The 15,156-nt window shown below is 35.3% G+C and overlaps 1 protein-coding gene across 1 annotated transcript; it reads right to left on the reverse strand.

The window, feature by feature from the left end:
• Positions 1-11,804: 11,804 nt before the first annotated feature.
• LOC138877882 (secreted RxLR effector protein 161-like) lies at positions 11,805-12,338 on the reverse strand. Its single transcript, XM_070157528.1, has one exon. The coding sequence runs from the start codon at positions 12,336-12,338 to the stop codon at positions 11,805-11,807; it is 534 nt and encodes a 177-aa protein (XP_070013629.1).
• Between the last annotated feature and the right edge of the window lie 2,818 nt (positions 12,339-15,156).

Genomic DNA, 15,156 nt, shown 5'->3' on the forward strand with positions numbered 1-15,156 from the left:
TTTTATTTGATTTTTTCAATGATGCCAAAAGGGGGAAAAATAATACGGCCATCAACTCAGGGGGAACACATGTGTTACGAAAGGCATAGAGTTAGGGGGAACCTGTGTTACCCTGTTACTTAATCTGGTTCTTACTGCTCTAAATCCACTCTATAAATGTTAAGTTTTTTATCATCAAAAAGGGGGAAATTGATAGGTTTTAAAATGTTCTTGCCTTATGTTTTAATGATCTAACAAACTTACTGTTAAGAACCAGATAGGGAACCTGACCTACTCGGACTATGCTGCAAGCTTAACAAATTCCAGCTAAATGTGAACTGCTACAACTTCAGGAGGTAGGAACCCAAACAAGGATCTGATACCCTTGTGGTTCCCTCATCACAGTACAAGTCAATTGGTCACAGCTGGAAATGAAGTGACTGACTGCACTGTTTCTGCCGCACTGCACTATCTCCAACGGCCACTCATTCTCTGACCAACTAAAGTGCTCACATCATTTCAAGTGATGTGAACAAGGTGTACCTACAATGAGTTTATACAAAACATCACTTGAAGGTTTCAGTTTCTCATTCAAGTTTCTTGCCAAAAATAGAGAAATCAATCCTCACAAGCTTGAAGAACAAAGTTAAATGCAACTACGGACCAGTTCCTAAAAGATAGCTTGTTGTTGTCCTAGTTGAGATGTAACTTTGTGATTGTACTTATTGTATCTCCTAAACTGCTTAGCTAGAAGCGTTTGATTAGGAATCCTCTTGCAAATCCGTAAACTCCTTGAGTTTATGTTGTGACTAGGTTTATTCATAAGCAATAATCTTTGTAACTGTAGAGTTATAAAGTGGCTTGTAGTGAGAGCATCTCAAGTTAGTAAAAGCCTTTGTAACTAGGAAGTCACAAAGTGGCTTGTGGTAAGAGTACCACAAGTTAGTTGAGTAAATTATTTGTAATAGAGTCATTACAAAGTGACTTGTAATAGGTTTTTTACAAATTAGTGAAGTTAAAAGCCTACAGGTGTAGGTCGTGGTTTTTTGATCCCCTTGTGTGAGATTTTTCCACGTAAAAATCCTCTGCCTTATTTACGTACTGTTTTATTAGCATTCTCAACAGAATATTGTAGAGGACCAGGTACTCTAATGTTTGGTGGACAATTACAAACTAACACCTATCAAAATAGCTGGTGAAGGTAAAAAATGTAACAATGGAGAAGAGGAATATGATGATGAATATTGTCAGCTAATCCAGAAAAATGCTAAAGCAAATGGCCTGCTCTACAGAAGTTTGCCCAGAAATATTCTCTACAAGGTATCCGCTTGCATCTTTGCCCATGATATATGGAGGACCTTGGAAGGTGATTTTGGAGATGAAAACATTGAACTGGCGTTGATGGAAATTGAATAAAGCCAAACAAAAGAAGAAGTGATTGGAATGATGGCCACGAGTGATTCAGAGGATGATGATGAAACAAATCAGGTAAGTATCTATAACTTGAAAGAAAACATTCATGTTATGTCTAAAAAATAACTTATGGACATAATTGTGACCATGATGAGTGAAATAGACAAAATGAGTGCTGGAAATGATTAAATTTTCATATGATAAACTTGATCTCAAAGAACTTGAATCTGATAAAGCTGATCTTGAAGGACATGTCAAAGACGTTAAGAACCAAGTTCTTGAGTTCACTTTTAAAAATGAGAAGTCACCTGATTCACATGGTAAGAGAAAGATGAGTTATCTACAAGATAAGCTTGGAAAGGAGCTAAAAAAGGCTAAATATAATCTTTATGATGCGGAATGTAGGAATAAAGTTCTGCAAATAAATCTAGAAAAGGCTAATTATGAACTATCTAGGCTAAACTTCCAAGATATATATTAGAATATCACTTTCAAGAACAGTTAAACTTCCAACCTCTACCTCTATTTGTCTTGCAAGCAAAATAAAAAAGTCAGCAACTATATCTATCTATATATAGAGCACACCTAGAGATAAACTGAAAGGGCTCTCTATTCATCCCCCCTTCTTAAACTCAAGAGCACTCCCCCTGCAAGGACAAAAATATCTTTGTGATGAACAGAGATAAGAAATTTGTACAAACAATAGTTTGTACATAAACCTGCATAAAAAAGAGAAGGGAAAGGGGCCTTAATTATACATGAAACCTGCATTCATCCATTGCTAATAATATATATTCGAATATATATTTTTTTAAAAAAATAGAAACAATGTAAGCCGAAAATATAAAAGAACAGAATTAATCCGAGCCCACTGAATTCACAGTATTTCCTTGAGGAACTTAATTCCCTCCTAGTACCCGAGGTTTAGGATTATTTTCTCTCAGATATAATGGATAACCTCACTAGTGTAGCGGTACTTCAAACCCCAGTGACAACGAATGCAACGGGCAGTAGTAAATCACACTTACTGCTCTCTTTTCTATTAAAATAATGCAGAAAGAAGAAGGAGAAATCAGAATTTTCTTAAGGAAAATCTGAGGGAATAGTATGCTATTTATAGCCAACATGTTGAGTTTAAACGAAGAGGCGCAACTCTTCAGAATGTCTGTTATGACTGTTCACGTAAAATGACCATTATGTAAATGGCTATTTAAGCAAAATAAAACGGGAAATCAAAACGTGGAGGAAAATTAATTTACCGTTACAAAAACGGCTAATTTGGATTAAAATAATGTTACTTTAATCTTAATATTTACAAATAAATTTGGTCCAAAAAATTAATCAATCATTTATTTGACCAAAACTGAAGCGGAGCCGAGCGAACGAGCGAGCGACGACGACGGCGCGAGGCTTGCCTTCTTCTTAACTCTTTAAGATCTAGAAGAAGAGAAATTGTATATATACCCATCAAAAGTCTTTTCCTCCTCCAATATTGGACAATGTCCCTTTGTCAAGAAGGAAAAATCAAAATTTTATTTTTCCCTCCATTTCCCATTCACCCTTTTTTAAGCTCTAAGAAGCTTAAACCCAACAATCCCCCACATGAATGGGGAATGGCTATATCACGGAAATATGCATAAAAAACTGTGTGATTTACAAGCATGGATTAATTGCATCTACATAAGTAGGTTTCCCTTTGAACTTTCCGTAGTGAACTTATATCGGATATACTCGATCAATCGGTAGATTTTATATCTTTGAATCGTCAAACTTTGGTGTATACTTAGAAAACCATAAGTCAAGCAACCAACCCTTAACTGTCTTTGGTTCTCATTGTTGTATTCGTTTCAGCCATGAACACTGCTTCGTTTAATAAATGCATAGAGAACTGGCCTTACACAATTCTTCTTGATGCGGCTAACACTTCCCACTTACATAGGTGATTCATAAACGTGCCATCCTGTAGATACACTTTTTGATATATCTCGTATAAAATTTAGAAACCATTAAAAAGCCTTAATACTTTATCCTTAGTATTGAACATTGTATCATCACGAGAATGGACCAAAATATTTAGTTGACAATGTTGAACCGTCATTAATGACTTTGTTTAATCTCCTTGAACCTAGATTTTGGGATCTCCAGTCTTCTAGGTAGAGTTACCGCCACAATGACTTATCTTCGACCATGATCCTATTCCCCTCGATAATCTTTCAACTACCTCTCTCATTAGGCCTTTTGTAAGTGGATCTGACACACTGTCCCTTGACTTTACGTAGTCAATTGTGATGATCCCCCTATAGAGTAGCTACCTAATGATTTTATGTCTTCATCGTATATGATGAGATTTACCGTTACACATAACGCTCTCAGTCCTTCCAATTGCCGCTTGACTATCGCAATGTATGCATATTGGTGCCAACGGTTTGGGCCGAAATGGAATATTTTCCAAGAAATTCCGGAGCCATTCAGCTTCTTCACCAAGCTTTATCTAAGGCTATAAATTCAGCCTCTATTATAGAGCGGGCAATACATATTTGCTTGGATGACTTCCAAGATCCCGCTCCTCCACCAAACGTGAATACATATCCACTTGTAGACTTAGAATCAGTTGAACTGGTGACCCAATTTGCATCACAGTACCCCTCAATCACCACAGGATAATTAATGTAGTGCAAAGCAAAGTCTTGGGTATGTTTTAGATATGCCAAAACTTTTTTCATCCCCATCCAATGAGATTGACCTAGATTACTCATGTATCGACTCAATTTACCTATAGCACAAGCTATATCTGGTCGAGTACAATTCATGGTATACATTAAACATCCCAGCACATGAGCATAATCCAACTGTGATATGCTTTGGACTTTGTTCTTTGCAAGTGCAAGATTCACGTCAATTAGAGTCTTTGAAACTTTAAAATCTAAGTACTTGAATTTTTCAAGTATTGTTTTAATGTAATGAAATTTCGACAATGCCAGACCTTGAGCAGTTTTATGGATCTTAATACCCAAAATTAAATTGGCAACTCCCAAGTCTTTCATATCAAACTTGCTAGTTAGCATACACTTAGTCGCATTTATGTTGGCAATGTCATTACTCATTATAAGCATATAACTCACATATAAGGAAACAATGACTATGTGATTTGTAACATTTTTAATGTAAACACATTTATCACATTTATCTTAAAACCATTTAACAAGATTGTTTGGTCAAATTTCATATGCTATTGTTTGGGTGCTTATTTTAGTCCGTAAACCAACTTAACAATTCTATATACCTTCTTTTCTTTACCTGAAACCATATACCCTTCTTGTTGTTCTATGTAAATTTTTTCCTCTAAATCTCCATTTAAGAAAGTTATTTTAATGCCATTTGATGAATTTCAAGATCATATACCACAACTAATACTACTAATATTCGTATTGAGGTAATATTTGTAATTAGAGAGTATGTATAAAAATAGTCAAGACCTTCTCATTGTATATAACTTTTGACCGCATGTCTTTCCTTATATTTGTCAATAGTACTATCATATTTTATTTTTCTATTAAAAATCCATTTAGAACCTAATGGTTTATTTCCTTGAGGAAGATCAACCAATTCCATGTATGGTTGTTTAGTACGAATTCTATTTCACTATTGACTGCCTATTTCCAAAATAATTATTCAGTAGAAGACATAGCTTCTTTAAATGTTCGAGGCTCATTTTCTAATAAGAAAGTCACAAAGTCTTGTACAAATAAAGTAGATGTTCTTTGACGTTTACTACGTCTTGGATCCTCCTGATTATACGTACTTTTTTTTTTCTCCCGGGGTCGTTTAGATCCTTCACTAATCGACTCACATTCCTTTCTATACGGATATATATTTTCAAAAAATTCTACATTATCTGATTCTATGACTGCATTATTATGAATATCGGGATTTTCTAATTTGTGAACCAGAAATTGATATGTTTTACTATTTGTTGCATATCCTATGAAAATACAATCAACGATTTTTGGTCCTTTTTTTACCCTTTTGGGTTAAGTAACTTGCACTTTTGTCAAATACCCCCACACTTTAAAATAATTCAAGTTGGGCTTCCTTCCTTTCCATTTTTTATATGGAATGGATTGCGTTTTGCTATGGGGTACTCGATTTAGTATTCGGTTAGCCGTAAGAATAGCTCCTCCCCCCACAAGTTATGTGGCAAACTAGAACCTATCAACAAAGCATTCATCATCTCCTTTAATGATCGATTCTTTCTTTGCACAATCCCATTGGATTGGGGTGTGTAAGGGGCCATTGTTTGATGAATAATTCCATATTTAAATATATCTCTTCAAAAGGAGATTTGTATTCACCACCCCTATCACTTCTTATCATTTTGATTTTCTTGTTAAGTTATGTTTCAACTTCATTTTCATACTGCTTGAATGTATCTATTGCTTTATCTTTACTACTAAGTAAACATAGCAATATCAAGTATTATCGTCAATAAAAGTTATGAAATACTTCTTTCCACGACGGGATCGTATTGACTTCATGTTGCAAATATCTGTGTGAATTAAGTCTAAATGATTTGAATTCCTTTCAACTGACTTATAAGGTTGTTTAACATACTTAGATTCCATACAAATTTTACATTTTGATTTGTCGCATTCTAACTTAGGCAAGACTTCCAAATTAATCATTTTCCCAAGGTTTTATAATTGACATGTCCCAAATGTATATGCCATAAATCATTTGACTCAAGTAAGTAGGAAGAAGCTGAAATTTTATTATTGTCAACAACTATTACTTTCAGCGTAAAAATCCCTCAGTAAGGTAACTTTTTCCTAAGTATATCTCGTTCTTACTTATTACAACTTTGTCTGAAACAAAATACACTTAAACTCGTTCTTGACGAGAAGTGAAATAGAAACTAAGTTCTTCCGTATTTCAGAAACATGACAAACGTTGTTTAGAGTCACCACCTTGCCAAAGGTCATCTTCAGGAATATCTTTCCATAACCTTTGATTTTGGTTGTTGCAGAATTTCCCATAAAAGTGGTCTTGTCGGGTCCAACGGGAGCATATGAAGCAAATGCTTCTCTAACAGCACAAACATAATGGGTGGCTCCAGAATCAATCCACCACTTCTTATAATGTCCCACTGAGTTGTATTCAGACAACATGGCGCACAAGTTATCAATATCATCATTTGTTTCAACCATATTTGCTTGACCCTTTGTCTTCTCTTTTTTTGGAGCATGACATTCTGTAGCTTTGTGTCCAACCTTTCCACAGTTGTGGCAATTTTCCTTGAATTTCTTCTTGTTGGAATAGTTGTTTGGTCCAAAAGAGTTCTTCCACTTCTTCGGATTAGTTGGAGCAGTTTCAACAATATTTGTTCCCATAATTGTTGAGTTCCCACATGTCTTCTTTTCTACAGCTTTATTGTCCTCTTCGATCCTCAATCGAATGATGAGATCTTCGAGTTTCATCTCCTTGCACTTGTGTTTCAAGTAGTACTTAAAGTCCCTCCATAACGGAGGAAACTTCTCAGTCATTTCTGCAACTTGAAATGCCTCATTGATGACCAAACCTTCGATGAAAAATTCGTAATTAGTAACAAAATTAATACTTTCAACAAAAGCACTAATTCAAATTATACCTTCAGCAAGGAGATCATGAATTATAACTTGCAGCTCTTGAACTTGGGTAATGATAGGCTTGATGTCTACCATCTTATAGTCCAAAAACTTGGTTGCAACAAACTTCTTTAAACCAGCATCCTCGGTTTTATATTTTTTTCCAACGCATCCCATAGTTATTTAGAAGTTTTTGCATTACTATAAACGTTATAAACATCATCCTCCAATCCGCTAAGAATGTAATTCTTGCACAAAAAATCTGAGTGCTTCCATGCCTCGGTCACAATAAAACATTCATTATCAGGAGTTGATTCCGGCAGAACTGGAACGTCCTTCTTGATGAACTTCTATAGACTCAAAGTAGTCAAATAGAATAACACCTTCTGTTGCCAACGTTTGAAATCAATCCCGAAAAATTTTTCGGGCTTTCCGCCGGAGCCGGTGGTGGCACAGAACGAATGGAAGTAGCAACATTTCTCGTAGAGCCAATCATGGGGGTTATTGTTTCTGTTATTTTGTTAACAACAAAACAGAAATAAAATTAATTAACAGTGAAGTATTTAAAATCTTCAAACCGAATAAATTTAACGTAAACAAATTAAATACCACGGTGAAGATTTTATTTCTTCAAACAGAATACAGAACGAGTAGAAAATCACAATGATTTTAATCTCGTAATATCAACCAAGGAGTAGAAAATCCGAAGATTTTAGTCTCCAAACTGAGAGTAGAAATCTCTAGGATTTAGTCTCCCACAAACAGAATATAAAATAAATACAGAAAAATAATTAAGTTCCTTAAGCTTGTTAATAATCTGTATTCGAAAATATATTCAAAAAGAGAATAGAAACAATATAAAAACAGAAATGTAGAAGAACAGAATTAATCCGAGCCCACTAAATTCAAAGTGTTTCCTTAAGGAACTTAATCCTCTCCTAGTACTCAAAGTTTAGGATTATTTCCTCCCAGGATAGAATGGATAACCTCACTAGTGTAGCGGTACTTTAAACTCTAATGACAATGAACGTAAAGAACAATAGTCAATCACACTTATTGCTTTCTTTTCTTTTAAAATAATACATAAAGAAGAAGGATAAATCCGAATTTTTGTAAGAAAAATGTGAGGGAATAGTCTGTTATTTATAGCCAACATGTTGAGTTTAAACGAAGAGGTGCAACTCTTCAGAATGTCTGTTATGGCTGTTCACGTAAAATGGCCATTACATAAATGGCTACTTATGTAAAATAAAACAGGAAATCAAAACGCAAAGAAAAAATAATTTACCATAATCTGAAGCCAAAGCCGAGCGAGCGACGACGACGGCGCGATGTTGCCTTCTTCTTAACGCTTTAAGAGCTAGAAGAAGAGCAATTGTATATATACCCATCAAAAGTTTTTTTCTCCTCTAATATGGGACAATGTCCCTTTGTCAAGGAGGGAAAATAAAATTTTTATTTTTCTTTTATTTTTCATTCACCCTCTTTTAAGGTCTAAGAAGCTTAAACCCAACAATCCATAACATTAGTTTTTAATAGCTAGTGTGTCAAAGCATGATTTCTTCGTCTACAAGAAGGGCTATTTTTAATTGCAAGAAATATTTAAAATATGATGAATTGTCCGATACTCAATTAACGAGTGCAAAACACAACACGAAATTGATGCTCGCTAGCCAAAGATAGTATAGTTAAATTATCGTCTCCACAAGGATTGAATTTAAACAATGCTCTAGTAATTTTGAACTCCCGTATTGATATGATGGAAAGATGATGAAATCCTGTGTCTTGTAGCATCCAATTCTCTACAAAAGCTCCCAAGGTCAAAAGTACTTTAAAAATCGTATTTTTGATTTATTTATACCATGTAGGAATGGGCTCGAATAAAACTACTCTTTTCAAGCCAAAGTGGGACAATTGGATCGCGAAAATGGTGCGCCGCCCCATGCGCCGCATTAGTGAGGATTTTCGGAGAGTTGATCTTTTTTACTCTGTAGGAATTTTGCACTAGCTCCGCACGTCCCGCGGCACATGACACGGCGCAATAGTGCATTTTTCTTAGAGTAATCTCTTTTTCTCACATTTTTTTACATCCTGACTTGGTCATCGAACCCTGAATGTGATCCTGATTTAATTTCTTGGGCTTCTACTCAAACTTCAAAGCTCCAAATAATCAATTTTATCTCCAAACTCACTTCTTCACTCGAAATCACATCCTACACAATATAACATACGTAATAAATACAAAGTACTAACATTTAGGCTCAAATACAATGAAAGTATAATATTAGAGTGCAAAATGTAGCTAAAACACGATTTTCTTGCCTATCATCATCAATCTACCATTTTATTTTGGAAACTCATGGACTTTGGAGAGTACAATAGCCTTATGGTTAGAACCATCAGATGATCACTCATAACTATTAGTGGCCCCAACTTGAAATGTAATGTGAAGTTTGAAAGTTGAAGACACTAGGTAAAGCGTAATACAAGTTAACAACATGAGAGCTGGAGCATCGACATGTACCCATTATAAATTCTTCAGATGAGGCTAATTATACTTCTTCACCTCATCTTATAGTTAGATAAATACAATAATATTGTCTCACCCTCACTCACAGCAAGGAAGACACTCCCTCTCTCTTTAATCTGACCAACAATAAATCTCTCTCCTTCCTCAAACTGCATGCCTTGCTCCTTCGAATTCCCCCCCTCCCCCAAAAATCAGAATATTATACCTTTGTATTTTGGTATTTGTTTTGCTAAGAAGTTGACTAAAATCCCAAACTTATTTGTTTTTACAATTCCACATGTACTCAATTTTTAAAAAGTTGTGCTTAAATTCAAATTTTGTCATTACATTAAAGAATCTGGTAAGCTATCTACACATGACAAATCTCTTAAATCACAATATGCAATCTATGCTCGGAACATGCCAAGGAAATGAAAGAATCAATTTTTCACTCAAACAAGTTCTCTCAATACAACTTAGAAGCTTCTAGAATAACTAACTTAAATGCAGTAATTATGTTTAACATTGAGCGTGATAGCAAAAGCTCTAGCAGAAAAAATAGCTGCATTAGCAGCTCTAGCAATGAGTTTTCACATCCTCCTCCTCTTTTTCTAATTTTCCATTAGACCCCACACTACCACCAGAAGAAGCAACAAACCCACATGCGCCTTCGGATGAGACAACCAAATTCTTTGCTCTTGAGAAATGTACCATTCAGCTTAACTTTTTTGTGTTTATTCCCCATTTTCTCTTAAGCATTTCCTCTCCGTCCACTATATAGTTAAAATAAATACTTTATTTTCTAACTATGTTCATTGTTCTCTATTCCATTTAGAAGAAAAGAATTAAGGGACTGGACTCCTTGTAGGTTTTACAGAGAATGAAGAATAGAAAAATCTGATTTACTAGCAATTAAACAAGTTAAACATGAGGTTGAAGAACTTTAAAAGAAAATCAGGAATCTGATAATGAAAGCAAACATACTTATTCATTAGAAACTTTAGACAAATTTATAGAGTTTACAAACTCAACTGAAAATAAAGGTTCTTACATATAATTTCTGAATTTATTCAGAAGTAATTCGTGAGATCATGCACCTCTCTTTCCTAGTTATAACGGAAAAGGGTACAACTGGGTGGTCTAGCCTATTCTTGAATAAGCAACTCGCACACATTCCCTTTCCAAAAAAATCAATACACCAAGCACTACACTTAGATTTATTGGATTTATTGCTAAAATATCGGTATTAAACCTAAAACTCCCGGCAGATGGCCAATGGCCCAAAGAAATGAAAGAATCCCTTTTATTGGTTATTGGAACACTCACACTTACTAAAAAGAGTTTCCCTTGGTCTATGAACGGGAAGGATGAAAGCGAGTCAGTATACTAATTCCTCATCCGCAAATCAGCCCTTCCCGTAGGTTCTTTTCTCAAAGAATAAAGAATTGGAGGAGGGAAATATTGATAGAATTTGAAAAATCAAATGACAAGTCGAAGGCAATAAAATATGAAAAATAAATAGATTAAACAAAAGGATTCTCAAATAAAAGTGCTAATTCTACAACTAGTCCATAAATTGTTAAAGCTTTCATAAATGCAAGACTAAGCAATACCGTACCTCGTATTTTTCCCTCTCCCTCGGGCTGTCTCGCGATACCCTCTACATGTAGCAGTCCCTTGACCAACTCCGGGTCCAATAGAAGCAAGCCCTACAGCCAATCCAGCAACAATAACGGAAGCGGTAGAAATTTGTGGATTCATGATGAGTTCCCCGTACCAAAAAAAAAGAAATGGTTAATGATACAATCAACCAGTGAGTTATGAATTAATTATTCCCTCGCTAGGACTCATCTACTCGAAGTAATTAAGAACTTCGGATTGAAGTAATAAGATTATTAAACTATCAGAACTCATTCGATGTATCTTTTTTTACTTTTTAGCCATAGAGTCTTTATGAACCCATACGACTTTCATTCTTCCATTTCTTGGTTCGAACTGTTAGTTGAATTATTTCTTGATTTCATCCATTTATTCATTCAATTCATAGTCACAAGGGGCCAAAAGTACTTCTAGTCTATTAGAATCCCCTAGAGTAGTAAAATATATCTTTAGCTAATTTCATATATAACTAGCACTAGTCAATATCTAATATAACTAACTCCTACAAATTAGGGATAACATAGAAACTAAACAATTGTTATGCAGTAAATAACTGCTACACAGTTTTAAGGTACTTGAACTGCTGCAGTTTTTAATGCAATTTTCTAACTCTCATCCTTGCTTTAAGAGATGCAAACTCCAAGTTTTTGCCTAAGGAGCTCAAATTTCTTGGCTGGTAAAGACTTGGTGAAGATATCCGCAAGTTGCTCCTTAGTCTTGCAATACAATAGAGTGACATCACTGTTCTTTTGCACATCTCTCAAGAAGAAAAACTTGATGTTCAAGTGTTTATTTTTTCCATGAAATACAGGATTGTGAGAAATTGCTATCGCAGCTTGGTTGTCCACCAATATTTTTCTCAACCACAATGCTTGATTCGTTGCTGATGTTGTAGCCACAAACTCTGCCTCTGCAGTAGATTGAGCAACAATGTCCTGCTTATTTGAATACCAAGAAAAAATTCTTGAGCCAAGACTGAAGCAATACCCCGATGTGCTTTTCATGTCATCCACGGATCCAACCCAATCACTATCAGAATACCCAAGTAGTTTTAGATTTTGACTCTTCTGAAACTTGACACCATAATTAATGGTCCCTTTGATGTATCTGATAAATCTCTTGGCTGCTTTTAGATGCACCTCACTAGCATAATGCATGAACCACGATAAAATGCTTACTACATAAAGAATATCGGGTTGTGTAGCTGTGAGTTATATCAAACAACCCATTAAGCCTCTAAAGTATGCTTCCTCCACTATATCTGCTCCATTATTTTTGCTTAGTTTCTCTTTTTGGTTCAGAGGAGCGCTCATCTCCTTGCAATCTTCCATTTTCAATTTCTTCAGAATCTCCTTGGCATACTTCTTGTGACAAATGAAAACTTCATTTTGTCCTTGCTTGATTTCCATTCCAAGAAAGCAGGACATCAAACCAAGGTCAATCATTTCGAAGGCTTGCATCATTTCTTGCTTGAAATTCTCGATATACCTTGTATTGTTCCCTGTAATTAGTACATCATCCACATAGACAGAAACAACAAGGATATCAATGCCATTATGTTTAACATAAAAAGTAGATTCTGATGGACTCTTTTCAAAGCCTGGGCCAAGAAAATGGTCATCTATTCGACCATACCAGGTCCTTGGTATCTGTTTAAGACCATAAAGTGCCTTTCTTAGCCGATAAACTTTGGCCTCTTTTCCTTTCATCGTAAAGACCTCAGGTTACTCCACATAAATTTTTTCATAAAGAAAATCATTGAGAAATGCCAATTTGACATCCATCTCATACACTTTCCAGCCCAATTGTGCAGCAAGAGCAAGAAGTAAGTCAAACCTAGCAACTAGTGCAAATGTATCAAAGTAATCTACACCAAAAATTTGTGCATATTCTTTAACTACAAGTCTTGCTTTATGCTTGTTGACTGAACTATCACGATTGAGCTTGGTTCTAAAGACCCATTTCAACCCAATTACCATTCTGTCTTGAGGTTGATAAACAAGCTCTCAAGTCTTGTTCTTCTCAAGCATAAACAACTCTTCTTTCATTGCAGCTACCAAATCATTCTTGGCCTCACTGTATCCAGCAGGTTCACATACAACTACGTTGCATCGCTGATATATATCAGAGAGAAATCGAGTACATTGAACTGGTGAATGATCAACCATCTTATCCCACTATGAGGCTGATATTTGCTTTTCAGGAACCTTTCGTGTTGAGTCAAGAGAATTTAGGATAGGCTTCTTTGAGTCTTCCCAACACCACTTTGTCATGCCCTCTTTTTTCCCTCGTGGAAAAGTCCGGGTTTCGACATTCATGGGAGGTAATAACTCATTTTCTTTTGGGAATTGGGTATTTGAAGAGTCGCCACCTAACGAGTTATGGTGAGTTAGGGCACCTAGAGTGATTAACTCTTATATTGGTTTGCATTACCAGAGATTAGGGTAAGGACTAGAAATGACCTCGAGGGGAAGGTGTTAGTCACCCCTCTTGGTCCACAACTATGGGTCTCGGCCGAACTTATATTTTCGAATTAGTCCATTAACAAATAAATAGTTGAATCAAATAATTTACAAGTAAAGCATGTTGGACGATGTATAAGTTCAAATAATAAGACAAAGGTTTTTGAACAAGTTGTGTACATAAAGAAAAGTTTAAAACAAAAGGAATTTGGGAAAGGAGGGGTCCTAAGTTGGTTAGCCTATATGATCACCCCACACAATGTCCAGTAAACACTCCTCCATAAGGGGATACACGTGACATTAGCGCGTAGTCATCATATCCCATATCTACCCTTCCCACCCCTTAGTGGTCATTAAAGCGAGTGTTGGTCAGCGATTTCTATTGCGGGCTGTTACCCGCCCCTTCTTAATGGTCCTAGAGGAATTTTAGGACCTCTACCTATAGGTAGTTCTAGACAGACCCCTAAGGTTTTAAAGGTGAAAATACTAAGGTGACAGGCAAGAACAATTAGGACCTTAGCACATAAGATAAAAGGGAGCAATTAGAGGCTCAAGTTTACCTCCTCAAACAATACACATAAGCAGTACGACTCAAGCACAAATAAGGGCCTTTTGTTAAATAGTATCCTAAGGCATGATGTCTCTATCAAGACACAGAAGATAGGCAGTTTATTTTATAAACTCGGAAGTAATGGCCCTATTAGTTTGCCTACTGATTTCTAAAGCCTGTTAAAAATCAGAACGACATTAAGTCACAGAAACAGTTTCAGAGTTATAGGATTTGGAAACGCCCTATAGGCTTGCCTACATGCGGAATAATGATAATTACATTTATATAGTAACAACAGGGTAGATTTTAAAATAGACTCTTGAATCCCTATAGGCATGCTGTCTAATGATAGATTAAGGCAGTTTTTGAAAGAAATCATTTCAGGGAAAATAAAACACTAATTAAACTAGTTTCGAAGTGAACCAATCGCTGTCTGGATTGACTTATTTAAATTAAACTGATTTTAGATATAGGCAGAGTTTTTGATGGTGTTCCCTATAGGCATGATATCTTGTTGTTTAAAACTGATTTTAGAAACTGGTAGGCATGATAACAAATGAAAGCACATATAAATATCTGTTATAACAGAAGTTGGACTAGATCATATTCTATAGGCATGATATCTACTTGTGAAGTTGATTTTAAGACCTATAACATGATTTTTATTATTGGAACCACTTGAGACCTATAGGCATGATTTCTAACATAGCAAAATATAAAGTCTTATAGGCATGGCTTCTACTTGGTAAGGAAAACATAGCAAAATATAAAGTCCTATAGACATGGTTTCTACTTGGTAAGGCAATCATTGCAAAATATAAAGTCCTATAGGAATGGTTTCTACCCGTATTATCCCATAAACATGTAACTATCCACCCTTCTCACTAGTTGCCCCAATATTCATTTACAAATTATTATAGACCATATGAATGAATTACATAAGTAGATAAGAAAAATAAGAAG

Source organism: Nicotiana sylvestris, chromosome 9, assembly GCF_000393655.2.
Source record: "Nicotiana sylvestris chromosome 9, ASM39365v2, whole genome shotgun sequence".
Classification (NCBI taxonomy): Eukaryota; Viridiplantae; Streptophyta; class Magnoliopsida; order Solanales; family Solanaceae; genus Nicotiana; species Nicotiana sylvestris.

Excerpts from the sequence above, each read along its gene's own strand:
- LOC138877882 (XM_070157528.1), bottom strand. The coding sequence starts at position 12,338 with ATGCATTATGCTAGTGAGGTGCATCTAAAAGCAGCCAAGAGATTTATC.